Consider the following 20,471-nt stretch of genomic DNA (forward strand, 5'->3'; position numbering starts at 1 on the left):
TCTCAAAGAGTAATATTAAATATAATGTAAAATATATAAATAAGAAACATGAAACTGAAGAAGTTGAAGATGGTGGTTTTACAAAATGATTAAAGTAAAATTACCCGTACAGAAACAGTAAAATTACAAGAGGAATTTTTCAAACCAATAGACAACCAGAAAACTATGTGTGTATTGAATATTTCTTAAAATATCAGCTCAAATTTAAAAATATCAAGAAATTTAAAATAGTTTGAAAAATATTTTTATAGATATTGAAACAAGTCGTGCTCTTGAAATCTCATAACTATAAAATATTTTTATGAATATCAAAACATAATTCTTCAATATCATTTTCATAAGTCTCTTTAATATCATATCAAAACTATTTTTATAAATAATGAAAAATAAGTAATACTCTCATCATATTATATAACAAAGATAAGATAGGTTAGGTTCCAAATAGAATGGGAATTTATTTTAAATAATTTTCTGTTAATGATCATATTGGAAAAAAAGAGTGTATCAAATGAACAAACGTTTCATTTGTTTACCAGAATGAAGTAATTGAATTAAAATATGTCATAAAATATAAATTTATGTCATAGATTTTGAAAAGTTATCTAAAGAATTAAGAGGTGAGATAATATTAAATTCGTATATTAAATAGATTAGAAAATATATTTCTTAAGCAATATTTAAATTACTTAAAATCAAATATATAAAGGAAATCAATAGGATGATATAAACAAAAGTAGTCAACATAATATGGTTAAACAAATCTGAAAAGCTAATGGTTTCAAAATTATTTAATACAAAATTATTGAAGTGCCGACCGTGATTAGAGGTGATAAAAAAATTGCTTGGATAGATTTTGAAAAAACTGCTAAGATAAATTTTTTTTCAGTCACTTAGAAATAATAAAGTCACATAAAATCTTTATAAATGCGCATAAAAATATTTAATAAAATTAATCTAACGAGTTAATTTTTATTAAAAGCAATGAAAAATTCGATAACATATATGCTTGCCATTTGAAAACCATTTTTAATGAAAAATAAATTTTAATGGAAGAAAATTACAAAAATCTGTAAAGCAAAATTGTTGCACAAAACTAATGAACAAAACTAAAGTATACACATAAAAAATAACTTGCTGACAATAACAAAATTAGAGGAATGGATAGAAATATTTGAAATCATATCCCTAGCAGCAACTAATGATGAAATATTTGAAAATGGATTCATAAATCTTTGTTGTTTAACTAAATTACTATCTAAATTTGTTGTTAATCTAAATTGCGCACATAGTTTAGGCACATGAGTCTCCGAACATGACCATGTAACAAAATTAATAAAGAAATTATAGTCTAAAAAAAGATTTAATGCTATCCACATATGTGTAATTCTAAATAAAACACATTCAGGCCAAATGAGAACTTAGAAACATAAAACAATTTATCTAAATACATAAAAAAAGTTATGCAGTGAAATGAAAAAGAATTTTAAAACAATAAAAGAGTGAAATAAGATGTAATAACAAAACAAAATCGGGAAAACAGAAAGAAAGGCTTAAAAGAATAAAAGAATAAACTAAGCAAATGGTAATCTTAGAGTATAAACACTGTACATAAAAGTTACGTATAAGACTGTGTCCAACTATGCATAAAACTCTTACAGATAAGTAAGAAAGAAAAATTTATAATAATAATAATAGACACTAAAACAGTAAAAAAAGATAAGATCAAATAACAAGAAGAATGAACACAAAGATTTTTTAATTCTCATTTAGAAAATAAAATTTAAGGAAATTATTTTTCAATTAAGATATCAACAATTTAAGAAAATAAAATTCTTGCTCATGTTTCTGAACGGCATTATAAAGCAATATAGTTAAAACAATTGAATAGTATTAAAAAAACATTGATATATATTTTAGCATCTTTCAGAAAACAAATATTTTATTTTTAACTTTCTAAATTACCTTTCATATATTTTATGTAATGAGATGTTAATAAATGTATCACAACATCTTATTCTCACCTTATCTAAAATATATACTCAGAAAAAATTTATTATAATATTTTTTTAGTCAATTTATTTTTTTTTCGTTACGCTTTAAAAAATAGAGTAAAATGTTTTCCCTAAAAATTAAATACACAAACACTCTTTATAAAAAATATTAAGTTAAAAATTATGTAGAAGTCAAAAAACTAAGCAAATAGATAAAGTATATTAAGTATGACTATTTTGAATTAATTTAAAGCTCGAAACAGAAACTGCTGTGAGATATTTTAAAAGTCAACGTTCTAAAAAATGAAATAAATGAACAAAATTTAAGTTAAAAATAGAATAAATGGAAATTTAGAAAAATAAATCAAAAGTACGCAAATAGAGAACTTATATAATAGATAAATATTTATATAATAGTAAATAGAGAAACTTATATAATAGTAAATAGAGAACTTATATAAGAGTACATAAATAGAGAAATATTTTCATATGAAGAAAATAGGATAAGTTCAATAAAATAAAGAAGATTCTAAGTCATGTACACCGATTCATCTCCAGATAAAAATATATATTTTCATAATATATATTTTCATAAAAACATATATATTTTCTCAGATATTAACCAATGACGCAACTAAAAAAATAAGAAATTACGAAATAATTAATCTACGAATAAATTAATTAAAAATAATTCAAAGGTAGGAACTGTTGCAAAATCTTTTTAATAGTCAAAGAAACTCCTGATACTTCATTCGAAAACAAAAGATATAAGCTAATTCCAAGTTACAATTAAATATAATAATAATAAATTAGGGAAAAATATTAGAAGCGAAGATAATATGATAAGTTCCATAAATCAAAAAAAAAGAGTTAGTCTGATACATGGATTCATTTTCAGGAGAAAATTAAGAAAGAAATGTTTTCACAAATATTTATAAGTAATAAAATTACAGAAGACGTAGGGAAGATATTTTCATTGAATATCAAGCTTAAATGAAAATTGTTGCAAGTCATTTTGAAAGTGATAGAAACAAACTCCTAACATTTCCCAGGAAAATAAAAGAAGTGAACTAAATTCAAGTTGCAAATAAAAAAAGAAATAATAGAGAAATAATAAAAGAAATAATATCATCACTTAAAAAAGTAAATAAATTAGGGAAAAGAATTATAGGAAGAGAATAGAAGTTTCATAATCTTTAAAAGAGTCAGTATAGTACATCGATTGATTTCTAGATGAAAATAAGGAAAGAAATGTTTTCATAGATATTAACCAGTAACCAGTACAAAAAAAATATTAAGAGATAGCGTATGAATATTTTCATTGTTTATAAAGTGAAAACGGAAACTATTGCAAGACAATTTAAAAATGGTAAAAACTCCTGCCACATTATAGGAAAGTAAAATAAATGAACTAAATCCAAGCAACAAATAAAAAATAAGAATCATAACTTTAAAAAATAAATAAATTTCATAAAACTTTTAAACAGGAGGAAATTATGATAAGTTTCATAAACTAAGAAAGAGTCAGGCTTATGAATGATTAATTTCTAGGTAAAAATTTTAAAAAAAAAATGTTTTTGCTGTCATTTACCAAAAGTACAAGAGAAATCAAGAAGATATTTTCGTTAAATATAAAGCCAAAAAGAAGTTTCAAGACAATTTAAAAGTGATATTAACGCCTGACACTTCCTAGGAAAATAAGAAAAATTAACTAAATCCAAGCTACAAATTAAAAAGAAATAATCGAGAAATATATCATCACTTTAAAAAAGAAATAAATTAGGGAAAAGAATTGGTAAAAAAAAAGAGTATCGTTGGCTCTCCGACCAAAAAAGAGTCAGTCTTATACATCAATTCATTTTTAAATGAAAGTTAAGAAAGAAGTTTTTTCACAGATATCTACGAGCAACAAAATTGCAAGGGGAATCAAGAAGATATTTTAATTGAATATATTGCCAAAAAAAATTTCGCAAGGTATTTTAAAAGTGATAAAAATCTCTTGAGATTTCCTTGGGAAATAAAGAAAAAGAATCTAAGTTACGAATAAAATCGAAATTATAGCGAAATAAATTATAACTTTAAAAAAATAGATAAATTAGGAAAAAGAATAGAAATGAAGATAATATTAGAAGAGCCATTCTTGCAGATCCATTCATTTCTAGGTGAAAATTTAAAGAAAAAACACATTTCAGAGATATTGACTCGCAACGGAATTTTACAAAACAAATCAGGAGATAGTCTATGAATGTTAATAACTGCTGCAAACTTTTTTAAGTCATAAAAAACTAAAGAAAATAATAAATTCTAGTAAATTTATTCGTCTCTTGGTGAAAGTTAAGAAAAAAATATTTTCAGAAGCATGTAATACAACTAAACAAACTAAATTAAGGAAAATAGACTAAAAGTCTATGAATTTTTTCATTGAATCTGTAGGTAAAAACAGAAAATATTGTGAAACATTTTAAAAGCCATGAAAACACTTAACACTTTCTAGAAAAATAAAAGAAATGAACGAAATCTAAGTAACAAAGAAAATAAAAATAAAAAATTTGGGAAATAAATCAAAACTTTAAAAGTAGAGAAAATGTTTAGAAATGATGATAATATGATAAGTTCTATAATCTAAAGAAGAAACAAAGTGTTATTAATTTATTAATTTTCAAGTTTAAGTGAAAATTAAAAAAGAATTGTTTTCACAAACATGAAACAAAACTAAACAAAATGGACCAAGGGATTATCAATAAATGTGTTCATTTAAATTAAAATTTAAAATGGGAATCGGTGCAAGTCATTTCGAAAGTCACAGAAACACTTAAACTATTGTAAGAAACTAAAAGATATGAATTAAATCAGAACTACAAATAAAATTAAAGAGGTAAAATATAAAGAAATAAATTATAAATTGAAAAATCGAGAAAGAAAAGATAAGTATTAGAAAAATTATAAGTTCGAAAAACTAAAAAGATACCAAATTATTGCAAATCGATCCATTTCTCGGAAGAAATATTTTCAAGAGACATTTACCTGTAACACAACAAAATAGATAAAGAGATTATCTTTAAAGATTTTCAATGAATCTACACTTGAAAATGAACACTGTCACACGCTATTTTAAAATTCATAAAAACACTAAATATATTCCAGAAAAACAATAGAAATAAACTATATTTTTGTTACAAATAAATTAAAATCAATTATTAAATAGAGAAATAAATCATAACTTTATACATTAGCGAAACTTGAGATAAGTATTCGAAAGAGAATAAGTTCTATAAACTTAAAAAGAGCCAAAGTACTGTAAAAACATTCATTTCTCGGTGACAAGAGAGAAAATTATTTTAAGGGCATATGCTTGTAATACAATTAAATAAAATAGATAGAGAGATAATCTATAAATATTTTCATTGAATTTACGAATGAAATTAATTAATAAATAGAGAAATAAATCATAACTTTATACATTAGAGAAACTTGAGATAACAACTCGAAAGAGAATAAGTTCTATAAACTTAAAAAGAACCAAAGTATTGTAAAAACATTCATTTCTCGGTGACAAGTGAGAAAATTATTTTAAAGGCATTTGCTTGTAATACAATTAAATAAAATAGATAGAAAGATAATCTATAAATATTTTCATTGAATTTACAAATGAAAATAAAAAATATTGCACATCATTTTAAAAGTCATAAAAATAAGAAAAATATTCTAGAAAAATATGAGAAATGAACTACATCTAAGTTACAAATTAATTAAATATAATGTTCTACAAAAAATAGGAAATAAAACATAACTTTATACATTAGAGAAACTAGCGATAAATATTCGAAAGAGAATAAGTTCTATAAACAAAAAAAGAGTCAAAGTATTGCAAAAAGATTCATTTCTCGGTGAAAATTGAGAATGAAATGTTCTCAGGAGGCATTTACTCGGAAAACAACTAAATAAAATAGATCAAGAGATTATCTATAAATATTGTCATAGAATCTACAATTGAAACTAAAGAGCATTGCTCATCTTTTTAAAAGTCATAAAAATAAGAAAAATATTCTAGAAAAATAAGAGAAATGAACTACATCTAAGTTACAAATTAATTAAATATAATGTTCTACAAAAAATAGGAAATAAATCATAACTTTATACATTAGAGAAACTAGGGATAAATATTTGAGTAAGTTCTTTATGCTAAACAAGAGTCAAAGTAATGTAAAAAGATTCTTTTCTCGGCGAGAATTGAGAAAGAAATGTTTTCAGAGACCTGTAATACAACTAAATAAAATAGATCAAGAGATAATCTATAGATATTGTCATATAATCTACAATTGAAAGTGAAGAGCGTTGCACATTATTTTAAAAGTCATAAAAGTAAGAAAAATATTCTAGAAAAATAAGAGAAATGAACTACATCTAAGTTACAAATTAATTACAAATAATCAAGAAATAGAGAAATAAAACATAACTTTAAAAAGTAGAGAAACTAGCGATAAGTATTCGAAAGAGAATAAGTTCTATTAGCTAAAAAAGAGTCAAAGTGTTCTAAAAATATTCATTTCTCATTCAAAATTGTCAATGTTTTCAGAAACATTTACCTGTAACGCAACAAAATAGATCAAGAGTTATCTTCGAATATTTTCATTGAATCTACAGGAGAAAAGGAAGACTGTTGCGGGCCATTTTAAAAAAATCATAAAGACTTTAAATATATTCTAGAAAAACAATAGAAAAATCTAAGTTACAAATAAATTAAAAATAATCAATAAAAGAGAAATAAATCATAGCGTTAAAATGTTGAGAAACTAGGGAGTTTTAGAAGAGAAAAGAATACAAGATAAGATTTATGAACTAAAGAAGAATCGAAAGTGAATTTGGTTATCGATTCATGCGTGAAAAATTTTTTTCACACATGTTTCTTTCTAAATCATGCATTCAGCGACAACTTATCACGTGTTAGCTATCAGTCAATGTAATTTACATTTCATGTAAATCACGATTCCAGTGTACGAAAATCATAACGGATGATATCTGTTTACTTCCATCAGCCATGAGCTATTTACCAAAATTATCATATTGAAGTCGGAAAAACAACAGCTATCTAAGCAAAGGGTCATTTCTTCATTTGGGTAAACACATAGCACATTTTCTGTTGATGTTGCATCAAGCAAAAAAAAAAACCAACTATTTCATCAGCTAAGTCGGGTTTTTTTTTTTTGAATTCCTAACTACTCGATTCACTCGCAAATAAATCTTTTTGAGGTTAGATACATGAATATGGTAAACATTTAAATATTGATCCATCCATCGCTACCCACGATTTCAGAATTAATTAATTTCGTGATAAATACATTATTAGGTCGATGAAAAATATTACACGCATTACTGAATAAATTATTATCATTACGTGCATTATTAAATTAATTAGTAACGTTTCGTGTTTTATTAAATAAATTAGTTACATGTAGCATACTTTATTGAATATTGAATTTGATAATTACACTCTCAAAAAAAACTGTTCAATGTGGAACCATTATACGGAGCAAGCTTATTATAGTTTGTCTAAGGTAAGAACTCCCCTAGCCATTCGTCTGGACCCGTGGCGGTGACTCTGGTAACGCGATATAACTATTTCAAGTAGGGGTCCGGGCTCGCGGCTTAGGACAAGTTTTGACTCGGGTCGGGGAGAGAAAGGTAATCTTTATCTTCCGTCTATTGTGTTAACCCTAGAGTGAAAAGAAGCTGCCCTCCCTGAAATGCGCTATTCTCGCTTCCATAGCAGCAGACGGCCTCAGACTTTGTGGCGGGGGGAGTTCTTACCGTAGACAAACTATACTACCCAAAATATGCTTTTAATTCCACCTTGTTTCTTTATTTAAGTTGAACCATGAAGTAACTTGTAACAAAAATTAAGAATTGCGCTAATGTGGTTCAACTTTATACCATTTTAGAGTTGTAGAAAATTTGGTTGAGTTTATGAAACTACATGATCATAAATATTTCTTACATCGTAGGTTAAACTTACAATTGCATACAATTTTAAATAATATATTATTGAACAAATATATCTACATTTATATGAAAATTGTACGATTGTGAGGTCGCTGAAAAAGATTTTACAAAATGGTAGCGAAACAACCATTAAAATTGGAAACAACTTTTAAGAGCAAAAAAAAAAATAATAGATCATATAGATCATGTCTACACTTTTTTTAATAATAAATCATATCTACACATTTTTAAGTATTGATTTGTCGTGGTAGGTTGTAATATTTTTTTTTAAACTTTAAGATTTAATGCGTCAAAGCGTTAAAATGTTGCTACCACTAAGGAAACAAATTCTGCTAAAGGTGATGTCTCTATCTCATTAAAAATTTCTGGCATTATATAGTTGGAAAAAAAAGAAATTAAATTTAAAAGGTTTCTGGATAATTCATAGCATATCTTGCGTAAAATGTCGCTTATATATACATATTAGCCAAGTTTTACGCATTTTTTTTTTCTTTTGTATTTAAAATTCATTCTGCTTATAACTTCTTTTTGTTTTTACATATAAATAAATTAAACATATATTCAAGTGTAAGATAATCAATAAATGTTTAAGCTCTTGCATAATATAAAAATATGTTTCTGAATGTAATTGTTATAAAGTTTTTATATTATTACCACTGGAGAAAATTATCCTCGGGAAGATTAAAAGTTGGCAATTATACTAATCTTAATCTTATAGTAATCGGTAGTGAGGGGTTATTTTGCTATTTAACGACAAATTATTGTATCATTAAGTTAACATCGTTTTATCTGCTACGGTAATATATTCTCCATTTTTTTTAATGTCTCAATCCCATTGCCTTTATAAATCTATTTTTTGGCTATCTAATTTAGTGAAAATATAGTGTGTTTAATCTCTGTATAATGTGTTTAAACTCTGTATAATAAAGATAATCGTTTTTACCTACAATTGCATACCTACCAACTTTGATTCTCTCCTAAGATGATTTTCCCAAAAGGTAGTAATGTGACTAGCAAATAACAATTACGGGAAGATTTTTATATTATGCTAGAGCTTAAATGCACCGTTGAATATTATTATGCACAAATATATATTCTTAATTTTTGTAAATTGAGTTATAATTGATAAATTTGCGTTTACACGCTTGCAGACGCAAATGCAATTGCAAGACATAGACTTCTGCCCCATTCCTTCAGGAAACCCCTCATTACTGACTTTGATTGTTCCAGAATCTTAACATCAACAATTACAAGACTAAGAACAAACCACTTTAAGGGGATGAAAATTCTTCCCGACAAAATAAGAAACCCTGCAAGAACTGCACCGATATCCAACTTACCCCGGATCACATTGTCGAGTACCCAGCCCTTAGCCCATATGTTTTACAACTGGGTATGGTGCCACTGGCTTCAGAACTTCGTGAGATCCTCTACAGTAATGATTTATTGGAGCTTGCGGATGCAGTTTTGAAGGCACACGAGGCCATTTAACTGTTCATGGACACAATAAAAAAAATAATAAATTGAGTCAAAATTACTGTTTAAATTAAATTTATAAAGCGAATAAATAAATAAGAGATCATAAATGGCATTGGCAGCAATGCAATTGAATTTCAATTATCGTTTTACTACCACTTGGAAAATTCCAGTTGGGAACTTTGGTTGACAGGATTTCTGTGTTATTAACCGAAGATAATTCATAAAACAATATTATTTCATACCTGCCCACTCTTTTGAATTTTCCGAAAGAATTAATATTTAATGTGATACCAAAATTTATACATTGACACTATATTTTTATTTGTATAAATGCTACTTAAAATGATTTTGACTGTCAATACATTTAAATAATGTAAAAATGCATATGATAAGCCTGTTATCTTCTGAAAAAGCGTTCAAGTGTTGACTCAATTTCATTGAAACGGTAGTTTACGATCTCCAAAGAAATAACAATTCTCTACCACCGGGAAAAAACTTTTTTGACAACCATCAAAAGTTGGAAAGTATGTTATTTAACACGTTCACGCCGGGAAAAGTGAAAATAATGGTACGGGAAAAGAGAAAATACTGGTAGAAGAACTATTTCAATATTAGAAAATATTCGGGAGGAGTTAATCTATTCTCAACAATTCACTGTAAGGAAATTTATCACGGCGAAGAAGCAATTCAAAATAAAAATTGCATACGTTAAAAACAATTGATAGTTATGGATTTTTATTATTCCCGGAAAAAAACTAAAAAATGAAATTTATTGTTACCAGTTTTTACTCCGGTGCGCTGCCAAGATGAGAAAATCTAGCGTGACCCACCGGTGGGTCACCCCGGCGTGAACGTGTTAAATGCAGTGATTCTCACCCTTCTGATTCCAAAGGACCTCTGCAATCTTTTCCAAATCAATTGCTGACTATTTACATTAAAAAGTACGGGATAATGCAGAGATGATAGTTTTTACCGGAATGAGGATAAATATTTTCAAGCCGTAGAGTCTTATTGTATGATTCTTGGTTTAGTAAACTCAATTTATTATGTTTTTACTCATCACTACTTCGAAATAATTCCATTTTTTACCCAAAACGCCACTATTTTAGCAGAAAGTGATAGAAACTCTATTCAGTTTTGTTTATTTATTAGCTTTTTAATTATTCGCAGCTACCACTATGACTTGCATTTCAAATTATTCATTTATAAAGCTTGTAATTGTATTGACTATTAATTGTATTGACTATTAATAGTTAACTAAAACAAATATGCTAGAAGAAGTAGCTAATTTTAATCTTTTATAATAAAATTTTGTATATCTTGTCAACCGGCAGCCCTTCAGTTACACTGATGCCAACTTGCATCGCTTTGTAAAAAATATATTTTCTAGTGGTAATGAAATGAAAGTTATTTTCATTTTATTATTTTACATTTTAAGTAATTTTTCAACCACTACATATCAAAAAATCAAAGTATCATTTGAAATGCAATTTTATTGCCGTTCTTTCGTTTTGAAACTTACAGAGAGTGAGCATAATTATCCTTATTCCACAAGTTAATAGAACCTTAGCAGAAGCTGGAGTTTTGCACAAAACGGAGCAGTTCACATTCCTGTAGTTAAGACGTGTTAGGCCTTTTAAAAATTTGGCGAAATTAACCAAAAATCTGTACATTTCAGTTTATAGGTCTCTGCCGTTTCTTAGAGTATTTTGTCGAATCCGGAGCATACATTTCTGGAAAATGTATAGATATAACTTTTCTACTTAACCAACTACACATATTGCGTCGGCCTAATTTATATAGGGATAATTATATAGGGATAGTACAGTCCCTAGAAAATTTAAAAAGTGAGTTTTCATTCTAATAAATTAGTAATAGATTTATTTTTACTTGCTTTCACTTTAAAAGTTATTAACTCTATGTTCTTCGTAATGATTGCGATTCAGGCACCAGGACCACGAAGCGGCCCTTATCGAATCAATCATGTACTTTAAAAATAAAAAAATAGAGGTGACACATTGTAGTCGCCTAACCTCTTGATAGCTGGTTTTAAAAGCTCGAGCATCTTACACGAAGAAATAATATAAGTTTAAAATCATATAGAATTGCATCTTGCTCAAAAAAGTTTTAGTTGTCTGTAATTAACTCTTAATTTCTGGTCTGGTCTGGTTTTATGTAAAAAGTACCTACCTACCCACGTATTTGGTCACGGGTTAATATTATTTATTAAAAAAAAATTTAAAAATTTTCAAATATGTTAGTAGTGTAAAATAATCAGTTATACATTAAGCCTTCATTTATATTCATTTTGTTAGAAAGTCCTTTGATGTTTAAGTAGTGTTGTATAGTTATTATAAGTTAACTGTTTATTTAGAATAATTTTGTATCTTTATCGAAATAATTTTGAATTTTTATAGATGCATACAAACCAAAGTACTTCCACTCAAGTAAAACCCTGACCATTTTTCAATAATAACTAATAATGATAAAATAGTGCGCTTACTAAATATTAACATATAAAAATTTTCATTTCAGCGAGGTTTATTTTGCTGTCTAATAAAAAGGAACATCAGACGGAAAAGGCTTAACAAAGTTGATTAATAATGATTTGGATAGCAATAATTTTTATAAACATAAAGTGTCGGCGAAGTTGAAATCCTGTTTGAAATTACAGTATAAATTCAATTGTTATTTCACTGCCAATGCATAGAATCTTAATCAGGAAGATTAAAAAATAGCAACTTTTCTTAGTTTCAGTAAATGAAGGAAATATTTAGAAAAATCACTTTATAATACTTAATTTCTCAATTGAATGATAAGTCGCAGAGTAGCTCTGACTAAGTTAAGTTATTTGAAATTAAGAGAAATATAAACATGGGTTGAACAAAATAATGGGAACAGCCTCTTTTCAACCACGATTGTTTTAGAAAGTTTTGAACGGCAAAACTGTTAGCATACTTTGAAAAAATCATGGTCAACGTTTTTAAAAATGGTGCCATTTTTAGTTATGCAAAGCTTATATCAATCAGAGGAAGGAAGCACATGAAGTTAAATTATTTTTCTCATACCAAAGTAAATCTAACAATAATTTAACATTAATATCGCACGCTTTAAAATAATTTGCAAAATGGCTGGTAAAGAGTCACCAACAGTGACATTTTAAATGATCGCTGTCATAAAAAAATATCAACTACTTTCAAATTTAAATATATACTACTTTTTTCATAGGGCCAATGTTCGTTTCACAAGAAAGAAATTAATTTGAGAAACTAAAGTTTAAATTAAAAGTTAATATCTATTTCTTCTAAATATAAATATATCCTACATTATTAATAGGGACAATGTTTGTTTCACTGGAAAGAAATTAATTTGGAAAAGAAAAATCAATACAATAATTCAAGTTAAAAGATGTATATATATATATANATATATATATATTGAACATTTAAAATAAAAATTAATGCTCATTTTTTCTAACTTTAAATAATTGTATACTACTTTTTTCATTCGGGCATTGTTCGCTAACTAGGAAGAAATTAATTAGAAAAACAAAAGTTCAAATCTTTACATTACCAAAGTTTTATTTGAAATAAAAATTAATTTAGAGTTTTAATCAAACTCCTTTGCAATAAATTTGAAATCTATTCTAACGCCAATTTCACATTACGTGACCTAAGTTTTCTTTAAAATAAAAACTAAAAAACAATTCAAAAGTTTGAAAATTATATTTTGATTTAGTTTTGTGTTTGACTTCATTATTATTGCCAATTTGACATAACATAACCGCAATCTTGTAATGAACTGTAGCGTCAATTATTAAATATAAAATAATAAAAAAAGTGATCATATAAATATTAAAAACAAAAGACAAATGTTGATAATTAAGGGAAAAAAATAATTTTAATAAAATAATAAGTCATAGTACACTTTTAAATATAAAAAAATAAGTCAGGATGAAATTTTTAATAAAAAAAGCTGTTAAATATTGTAAAAGTTCATATATATCAAAATCAGCACCTATAATGAACATCATCGCACAAATCGGAACATGCAACTTGAACTTCCATTTGCAAAAAATATTTACACTTAATAGAAGGGGGGAAACACAATTATATTAAATGGCAAAAATGTAAAACTCTCGATATTTAATTATTAATAACGAAATATCTAAATTGAACACATTAGTTTTTGAACAAAAACAAGATGCAGCGGAAATATTCATATTTTTCAAATTTCATTACGTATTCTTAGAAAGCAGGTGGAATAAAAAAAGAGAACGTTCACGCGTCATAGCGAAAGTGGTTCTCATAAACATTTCATCAGGTGTATTGATGAACCTGTTGGTTGTCACGACTGATCATGGTATAAAAAGAACAAGTAAAGCATTGCTGGTATTCAAACTCGAAAAATCAAAGCAATAATAATGGCTTGGTTGTCTCGAAGTATTTTAACTGTTCTCGTACTTCTTGGTACGCAAAGTATCTTAGCTTTAGGACAGGGAAGCAATCCTTGGTCTAGCAAGCAAAATGCGGAAGGATTCATGCGGTCATTTATGGGAACTCTAAATCAAAACAGTGCATTTTCAGGTGATCAAATGGATGATATATCTTCAATAGGAGATACCCTCTTGACAGCGATTGATAATATGGGTGGTAAGGCAACAAAATCAAAATTACAGGCACTCAATATGGCCTTTGCTTCAGCAGTAGCAGAAATTGCTGTCGACGAAGAAGGTGGACAGAGTGTTGCCATAAAAACGGATGCCATAACAAATGCGTTACAGTCTGCATTCTATCAAACAACTGGGGCAGGCAATGACCAATTTGTAAATGAAATTCGAAGTTTAATTCAAATGTTTGCACAATCGCAAGTTAACAACATATCAACAGGATCTAGTTCAGGAGTAAGTTACGGAACATCATCAACACGCACAATTCAGACTTCATCTTCATCAGCCTCCTCAGCAGCAGAATCAGGAAGGCAAGAAATAAGTGGCTTAGGAGGTTGGCGAGGTCAAAGTACCCAAAACTCTGTGCCAAGTGGGCAAAGAGGAATAGGACAAAGTGGAGGTCAAGGAGGACAAGGTGGAACTGGCTTAGGAGGATGGGGCGGACAAGGTGGTCAAGGATCTGGATCAGCGGCAATTGCAGCAGCAGCAGCTGGATCTGGTGGACAAGGTGGAATTGGTCAAGGTAGTAGTCAAGGAGGACAAGGTGGATGGGGAGGTCAAGGATCTGGATCAGCAGCCGCTGGATCTGGTGGACAAGGTGGAATGGGACAAGGTAGTGGTCAAGGAGGACAAGGCGGATGGGGAGGACAAGGTGGTCAAGGATCTGGATCAGCAGCCGCTGCAGCAGCAGCTGGATCTGGTGGACAAGGAGGAATAGGTCAAGGTAGAGGACAAAGAGGACAAGGTGGTCAAGGATCTGGATCAGCAACCGCTGCAGCAGCTGGATCTGGTGGACAAGGTGGAATGGGACAAGGTATTGGTCAAGGAGGATTGGGACAAGGCAGTGGTCAAGGAGGACAAGGTGGATGGGGAAGACAAGGTGGTCAGGGACCTGGATCAGCCGCCGCTGCAGCAGCAGCAGCTGGATCTGGTGGACAAGGTGGAATGATTGGTCAAGGAGGATTGGGACAAGGCAGTGGTCAAGGAGGACAAGGTGGTCAAGGGTCTGGATCAGCAGCCGCTGCAGCAGCAGGATCTGGTGGACAAGGTGGAATTGGACAAGGTATTGGTCAAGGAGGACAAGGAGGAATGGGACAAGGCAGTGATCAAGGAGGACAAGGAGGATGGGGAGGACAAGGTGGTCAGGGATCTGGATCAGCAGCCGCTGCAGCAGCAGATGGATCAGGAGAACAAGGTGGAATGGGACAAGGAATTGGTCAAGGAGGACAAGGCGGAATGGGACAAGGCAGTGGTCAAGGAGGACAGGGTGGATGGGGAGGACAAGGTGGTCAGGGATCTGGATCAGCAGCCGCTGCAGCAGCAGCCGGATCTGGTGGACAAGGAGGAATGGGACAAGGAAGTGGTCAAGGAGGACAAGGCGGAATGGGACAAGGCAGTGGTCAAGGGGGACGAGGTGGATGGGGAGGACAAGGTGGTCAGGGATCTGGATCAGCCGCCGTTGCAGCAGCTGGATCTGGTGGGCAAGGTGGAATGGGACAAGGTATTGGTCAAGGAGGACAAGGCGGAATAGGACAAGGCAGTGGTCAAGGAGGACAAGTCAGTGGTCAAGGAGGACAAGGTGGATGGGGAGGACAAGGAAGTCAGGGATCTGGATCAGCCGCAGCTGCAGCGGCAGCAGCTGGATCAGGTGGACAAGGAGGAATGGGACAAGGTATTGGTCAAGGAGGATTGAGAAAAGGCAGTGGTCAACGAGGACAAGGTGGATGGGGAGGACAAGGTGGTCAAGGATCTGGATCAGCCGCCGCCGCTGCTGCAGCAGCTGGATCTGGTGGACAAGGTGGAATGGGACAAGGTATTGGTCAAGGAGGACAAGGTGGATGGGGAGGACAAGGTGGTCAAGGATCTGGATCAGCAGCCGCTGCTGCAGCAGCTGGATCTGGTGGACAAGGTGGAATGGGACAAGGTATTGGTCATGGAGGATTGGGAAAAGGCAGTGGGCAAGGACAACAAGGTGGATGGGGAGGACAAGGTGGTCAAGGATCTGGATCAGCCACCGCTGCAGCAGCAGCAGCTGGATCTGGTGGACAAGGAGGAATGGGACAAGGAAGTAGTCAAGGAGGACAAGGCGGAATGGGACAAGGTAGTGGTCAAGAGGGACAAGGTAGAGGTCAAGGAGGACAAGGTGGAATGAGACAAGGCAGGGGACAAGGAGGACAAGGTGGATGGGGAGGAGAAGGTGGTCAAGGATCTGGATCAGCAGTCGCTGCAGCAGCAGCTGGATCTGGTGGACAAGGTGGAATGGGACAAGGTATTGGTCAAGGAGGACAAGGCGGAATGGGACAAGGCAGTGGTCAAGGATCTGGATCAGCAGCTGGATCAGGTGGACAAGGTGGAATGGGACAAGGTATTGGTCAAGGAGGACAAGGCGGAATGGGACAAGGCAGTGGTCAAGGAGGACAAGGTGGATGGGGAGGACAAGGAATTGGATCAGCAGCCGCTGCTGCAGCAGCTGGATCTGGTGGACAAGGTGGAAATGGTCAAGGAGGACAAGGAGGATGGGGAGGACAAGGTGGTCAAGAAGCAGGATCAGCAGCAGCTCGATCAGGTGGACAAGGTGGAATGGGACAAGGTATTGGTCAAGGAGGATTGGGAGAAGGCAGTGGTCAAGGACAACAAGGTGGATGGGGAGGACAAGGTGGTCAAGGATCTGGATCAGCAGCCGCTGCCGCAGCAGCTGGATCTGGTGGACAAAGTGGAATTGGTCGAGGAGGACAAGGTGGATGGGGAGGACAAGGTGGTCAAGGATCTGGATCAGCAGCCCCTGCAGCAGCTGGATCTGGAGGACAAGGTGGAATGGGACAAGGCATTGGTCAAGGAGGACAAGGCGGAATGGGACAAGGCAGTGGTCAAGGAGGACAGGGTGGATGGGGAGGACAAGGTGGTCAGGGATCTAGATCAGCAGTCGCTGCAGCAGCAGCAGCTGGATCTGGTGGACAAGGTGGAATGGGACAAGGCAGGGGTCAAGGAGGACAAGGTGGATGGGGAGGAGAAGGTGGTCAAGGATCTGGATCAGCAGCCGCTGCCGCAGCAGCTGGATCTGGTGGACAAGGTGGAATTGGTCAAGGAGGACAAGGTGGTCAAGGATCAGCAGCCGCTGCAGCAGCTGGATCTGGTGGACAAGGTGGAATGGGTCAAGGTATTGGTCAAGGAGGACAAGGCGGAATGGGACAAGGCAGTGGTCAAGGAGGACAAGGTGGATGGGGAGGACAAGGTGGTCAGGGATCTGGATCAGCAGCCGCTGCAGCAGCTGGATCTGGTGGACAAGGTGGAATGGGTCAAAGTATTGGTCAAGGAGGACAAGGCGGAATGGGACAAGGCAGTGGTCAAGGATCTGGATCAGCAGCCACTGCAGCAACAGCAGCTGGATCAGGTGGACAAGGTGGAATGGGACAAGGTATTGGTCAAGGAGGACAAGGCGGAATGGGACAAGGCAGTGGTCAAGGAGGACAAGGTGGATGGGGAAGACAAGGTGGTCAAGGATCTGGATCAGCCGCCGCTGCTGCAGCAGCTGGATCTAGTGGACAAGGTATTGGTCAAGGCGGATATGGACAAGGCAGTGGTCAAGGACAACAAGAGGGATGGGGAGGACAAGGTGGTCAAGGATCTGGATCAGCCGCCGCTGCTGCTGCTGGATCTGGTGGACAAGGTGGAATGGGAAAAGGTATTGGTCAAGGAGGACAAGGCGGAATGGGACAAGGCAGTGGACAAGGAGGACAGGGTGGATGGGGAGGACAAGGTGGTCAGGCATCTGGATCAGCAGCCGCTGCAGCAGCAGCAGCCGGATCTGGTGGACAAGGAGGAATGGGACAGGGAAGAGGTCAAGGAGGACAAGGCGGAATAGGACAAGGCAGTGGTCAAGGAGGACAAGGTGGATGGGGAGGACAAGGTGGTCAAGGATCTGGATCAGCAGCCGCTGCAGAAGCAGCAGCTGGATCAGGTGGACAAGGTGGAATGGGACAAGGTATTGGTCAAAGAGGATTGGGACAAGGCAGTGGTCAAGGAGGACAAGGTGGTCAAGGAACTGGATCAGCCGCCGCTGCTGCAGCAGCTGGATCTGGTGGACAAGCTGTAATTGGTCAAGGAGGACAAGGTGGACGGGGAGGACAAGGTGGTCCAGGATCTGGATCAGCAGTCGCTGCAGCAGCAGCTGGATCTGGTGGACAAGGTGGAATGGGACAAGGCAGTGGTCAAGGAGGACAGGGTGGATGGGGAGGACAGGGTGGATGGGGAGGACAAGGTGGTCAGGGATCTGGATCAGCAGCCGCTGCAGCAGCAGCCGGATCTAGTGGACAAGGAGGAATGGGACAAGGAAGTGGTCAAGGAGGACAAGGTGGAATGGGACAAGGCAGTGGTCAAGGAGGACAAGGTGGATGGGGAGGACAAGGTGGTCAAGGATCTGGATCAGCGGCCGCTGCAGCAGCTGCAGCTGGATCAGGTGGACAAGGTGGAATGGGACAAGGTATTGGTCAAGGAGGATTGAGACAAGGCAGTGGTCAAGGAGGACAAGGTGGATGGGGAGGACAAGGTGGTCAGGGATCTGGATCAGCAGCCGCTGCAGCAGCAGCCGGATCTGGTGGACAAGGAGGAATGGGACAAGGAAGTGGTCAAGGAGGACAAGGTGGAATGGGACAAGGCAGTGGTCAAGGAGGACAGGGTGGATGGGGAGGACAAGGTGGTCTGGGATCTGGATCAGCAGCCGCTGCAGCAGCAGCTGAATCTGGTGGACAAGGTGGAATTGGTCAAGGAGGACAAGGTGGATGGGGAGGACAAGGTGGTCAGGGATCTGGATCAGCCGCCGCTGCAGCAGCAGCAGCTGGATCTGGTGGACAAGATGGAATGGGACAAGGTATTGGTCAAGGAGGACAAGGCGGAATGGGACAAGGCAGTGGTCAAGGAGGACAAGGTGGATGGGGAGGACAAGGTGGTCAAGAATCTGGATCAGCAGCCGCTGCAGCAGCAGCAGCTGGATCAGGTGGACAAGGTGGAATGGGACAAGGTACTGGTCAAGGAGGATTGGGACAAGGCAGTGGTCAAGGAGGACAAGGTGGTCAGGGATCTGGATCAGCAGCCGCTGCAGCAGCATCTGGATCTGGTGGACAAGGTGGAATTGGTCAAGGAGGACAAGGTGGATGGGGAGGGCAAGGTGATCAAGGATCTGGATCAGCCGCCGCTGCAGCAGCAGCAACGGGATCTGGTGGACAAGGTGGAATGGGACAAGGTATTGGTCAAGCAGGACAAGGCGGAATGGGACAAGGCGGTGGTCAAGGAGGACAAGGTGGATGGGGAGGACAAGGTGGTCAAGGATCTGGATCAGCAGCCGCTGCAGCAGCAGCAGCTGGATCAGTTGGACAAGGTGGAATGGGACAAGGTATTGGTCAAGGAGGATTGGGACAAGGCAGTGGTCAAGGAGGACAAGGTGGTCAAGGATCTGGATCAGCCGCCACTGCTGCAGCAGCTGGATCTGGTGGACAAGGTGGAATAGGTCAAGGAGGACAAGGTGGTCCAGGATCTGGATCAGCAATCGCTGCAGCAGCAGCTGGATCTGGTGGACAAGGTGCAATGGGACAAGGTATTGGTCAAGGAGGACAAGGCGGAATGGGACAAGGCAGTGGTCAAGGAGGACAAGGTGGATGGGGAGGACAAGGTGGTCAGGGATCTGGATCAGCAGCCGCTGCAGCAGCATCTGGATCTGGTGGACAAGGTGGAATTGGTCAAGGAGGACAAGGTGGATGGGGAGGACAAGGTGGTCAAGGATCTGGATTAGCAGCCGCTGCAGCAGCAGCCAGATCTGGTGGACAAGGTGGAATGGGACAAGGTAGTGGTCAAGGAAGCCAAGGTGGATGGGGCGGACAAGGTTCTGGATCAGCAGCCGCTGCAGCAGGATCTGGTGGACAAGGTGGAATGGGAAGTCAAGGAAGAGCAGTTAGTTCATCAATGGCTACGATTGCCGCATCACGTCTAAGTTCACCATCCTCAAACTCAAGAATTTCATCCACTGCTTCGTCACTGACTTCGAATGGAGTTGCCAATACAGCTACATTAGGAAGCATTATTAGTAACTCAGTTTCTCAAATTAGTGCAGATAATTACGGTGCTTCTGAATGTGACGTTTTAGTACAGGCTCTTCTTGAGCTTATTACAGCTCTTGTTCATATACTATCATCATCTAACATTGGACAAGTTAATTACAGTGATGCGAGTAGATTCTCGCAAATTATCAGTCAGGCATTGCAACAAGCAATGGGTTAGTTTTGTTTTCACAAAAACTCCTGTAATGCATTTATTTTCAATAAACTAAATAGAAATCTGAA

At 35.3% G+C, this 20,471-nt stretch overlaps 1 protein-coding gene across 1 annotated transcript; it reads left to right on the forward strand.

The window, feature by feature from the left end:
- Positions 1 to 13,854: 13,854 nt before the first annotated feature.
- LOC107443970 (uncharacterized PE-PGRS family protein PE_PGRS54) lies at positions 13,855 to 20,471 on the forward strand. The gene is made up of 11 exons (XM_071185081.1): positions 13,855 to 15,241; positions 15,278 to 15,406; positions 15,446 to 15,535; positions 15,572 to 15,616; positions 15,677 to 16,561; positions 16,778 to 17,554; positions 17,603 to 17,878; positions 17,921 to 18,010; positions 18,047 to 18,508; positions 18,545 to 19,063; positions 19,115 to 20,471. Exons 1-11 carry the CDS (start codon positions 13,894 to 13,896, stop codon positions 20,407 to 20,409), a joined length of 5,916 nt encoding a protein of 1,971 aa, XP_071041182.1. The 5' UTR covers positions 13,855 to 13,893; the 3' UTR covers positions 20,410 to 20,471.

This window comes from Parasteatoda tepidariorum, chromosome 9 (genome assembly GCF_043381705.1).
Source record: "Parasteatoda tepidariorum isolate YZ-2023 chromosome 9, CAS_Ptep_4.0, whole genome shotgun sequence".
In the NCBI taxonomy this organism is placed as follows: domain Eukaryota; kingdom Metazoa; phylum Arthropoda; class Arachnida; order Araneae; family Theridiidae; genus Parasteatoda; species Parasteatoda tepidariorum.

Bases quoted from the DNA above. Each gene is read 5' to 3' on its own strand.
- LOC107443970 (XM_071185081.1), top strand. From the start codon at position 13,894: ATGGCTTGGTTGTCTCGAAGTATTTTAACTGTTCTCGTACTTCTTGGT. The intron at 17,555-17,602 runs GTATTGGTCAAG...GCAGTGGTCAAG, and splicing joins ACAAGGTGGAATGGGACAAG to GAGGACAAGGTGGATGGGGA. The intron at 17,879-17,920 runs GTGGATGGGGAG...CTGGATCAGCAG, and splicing joins CAGTGGACAAGGAGGACAGG to CCGCTGCAGCAGCAGCAGCC.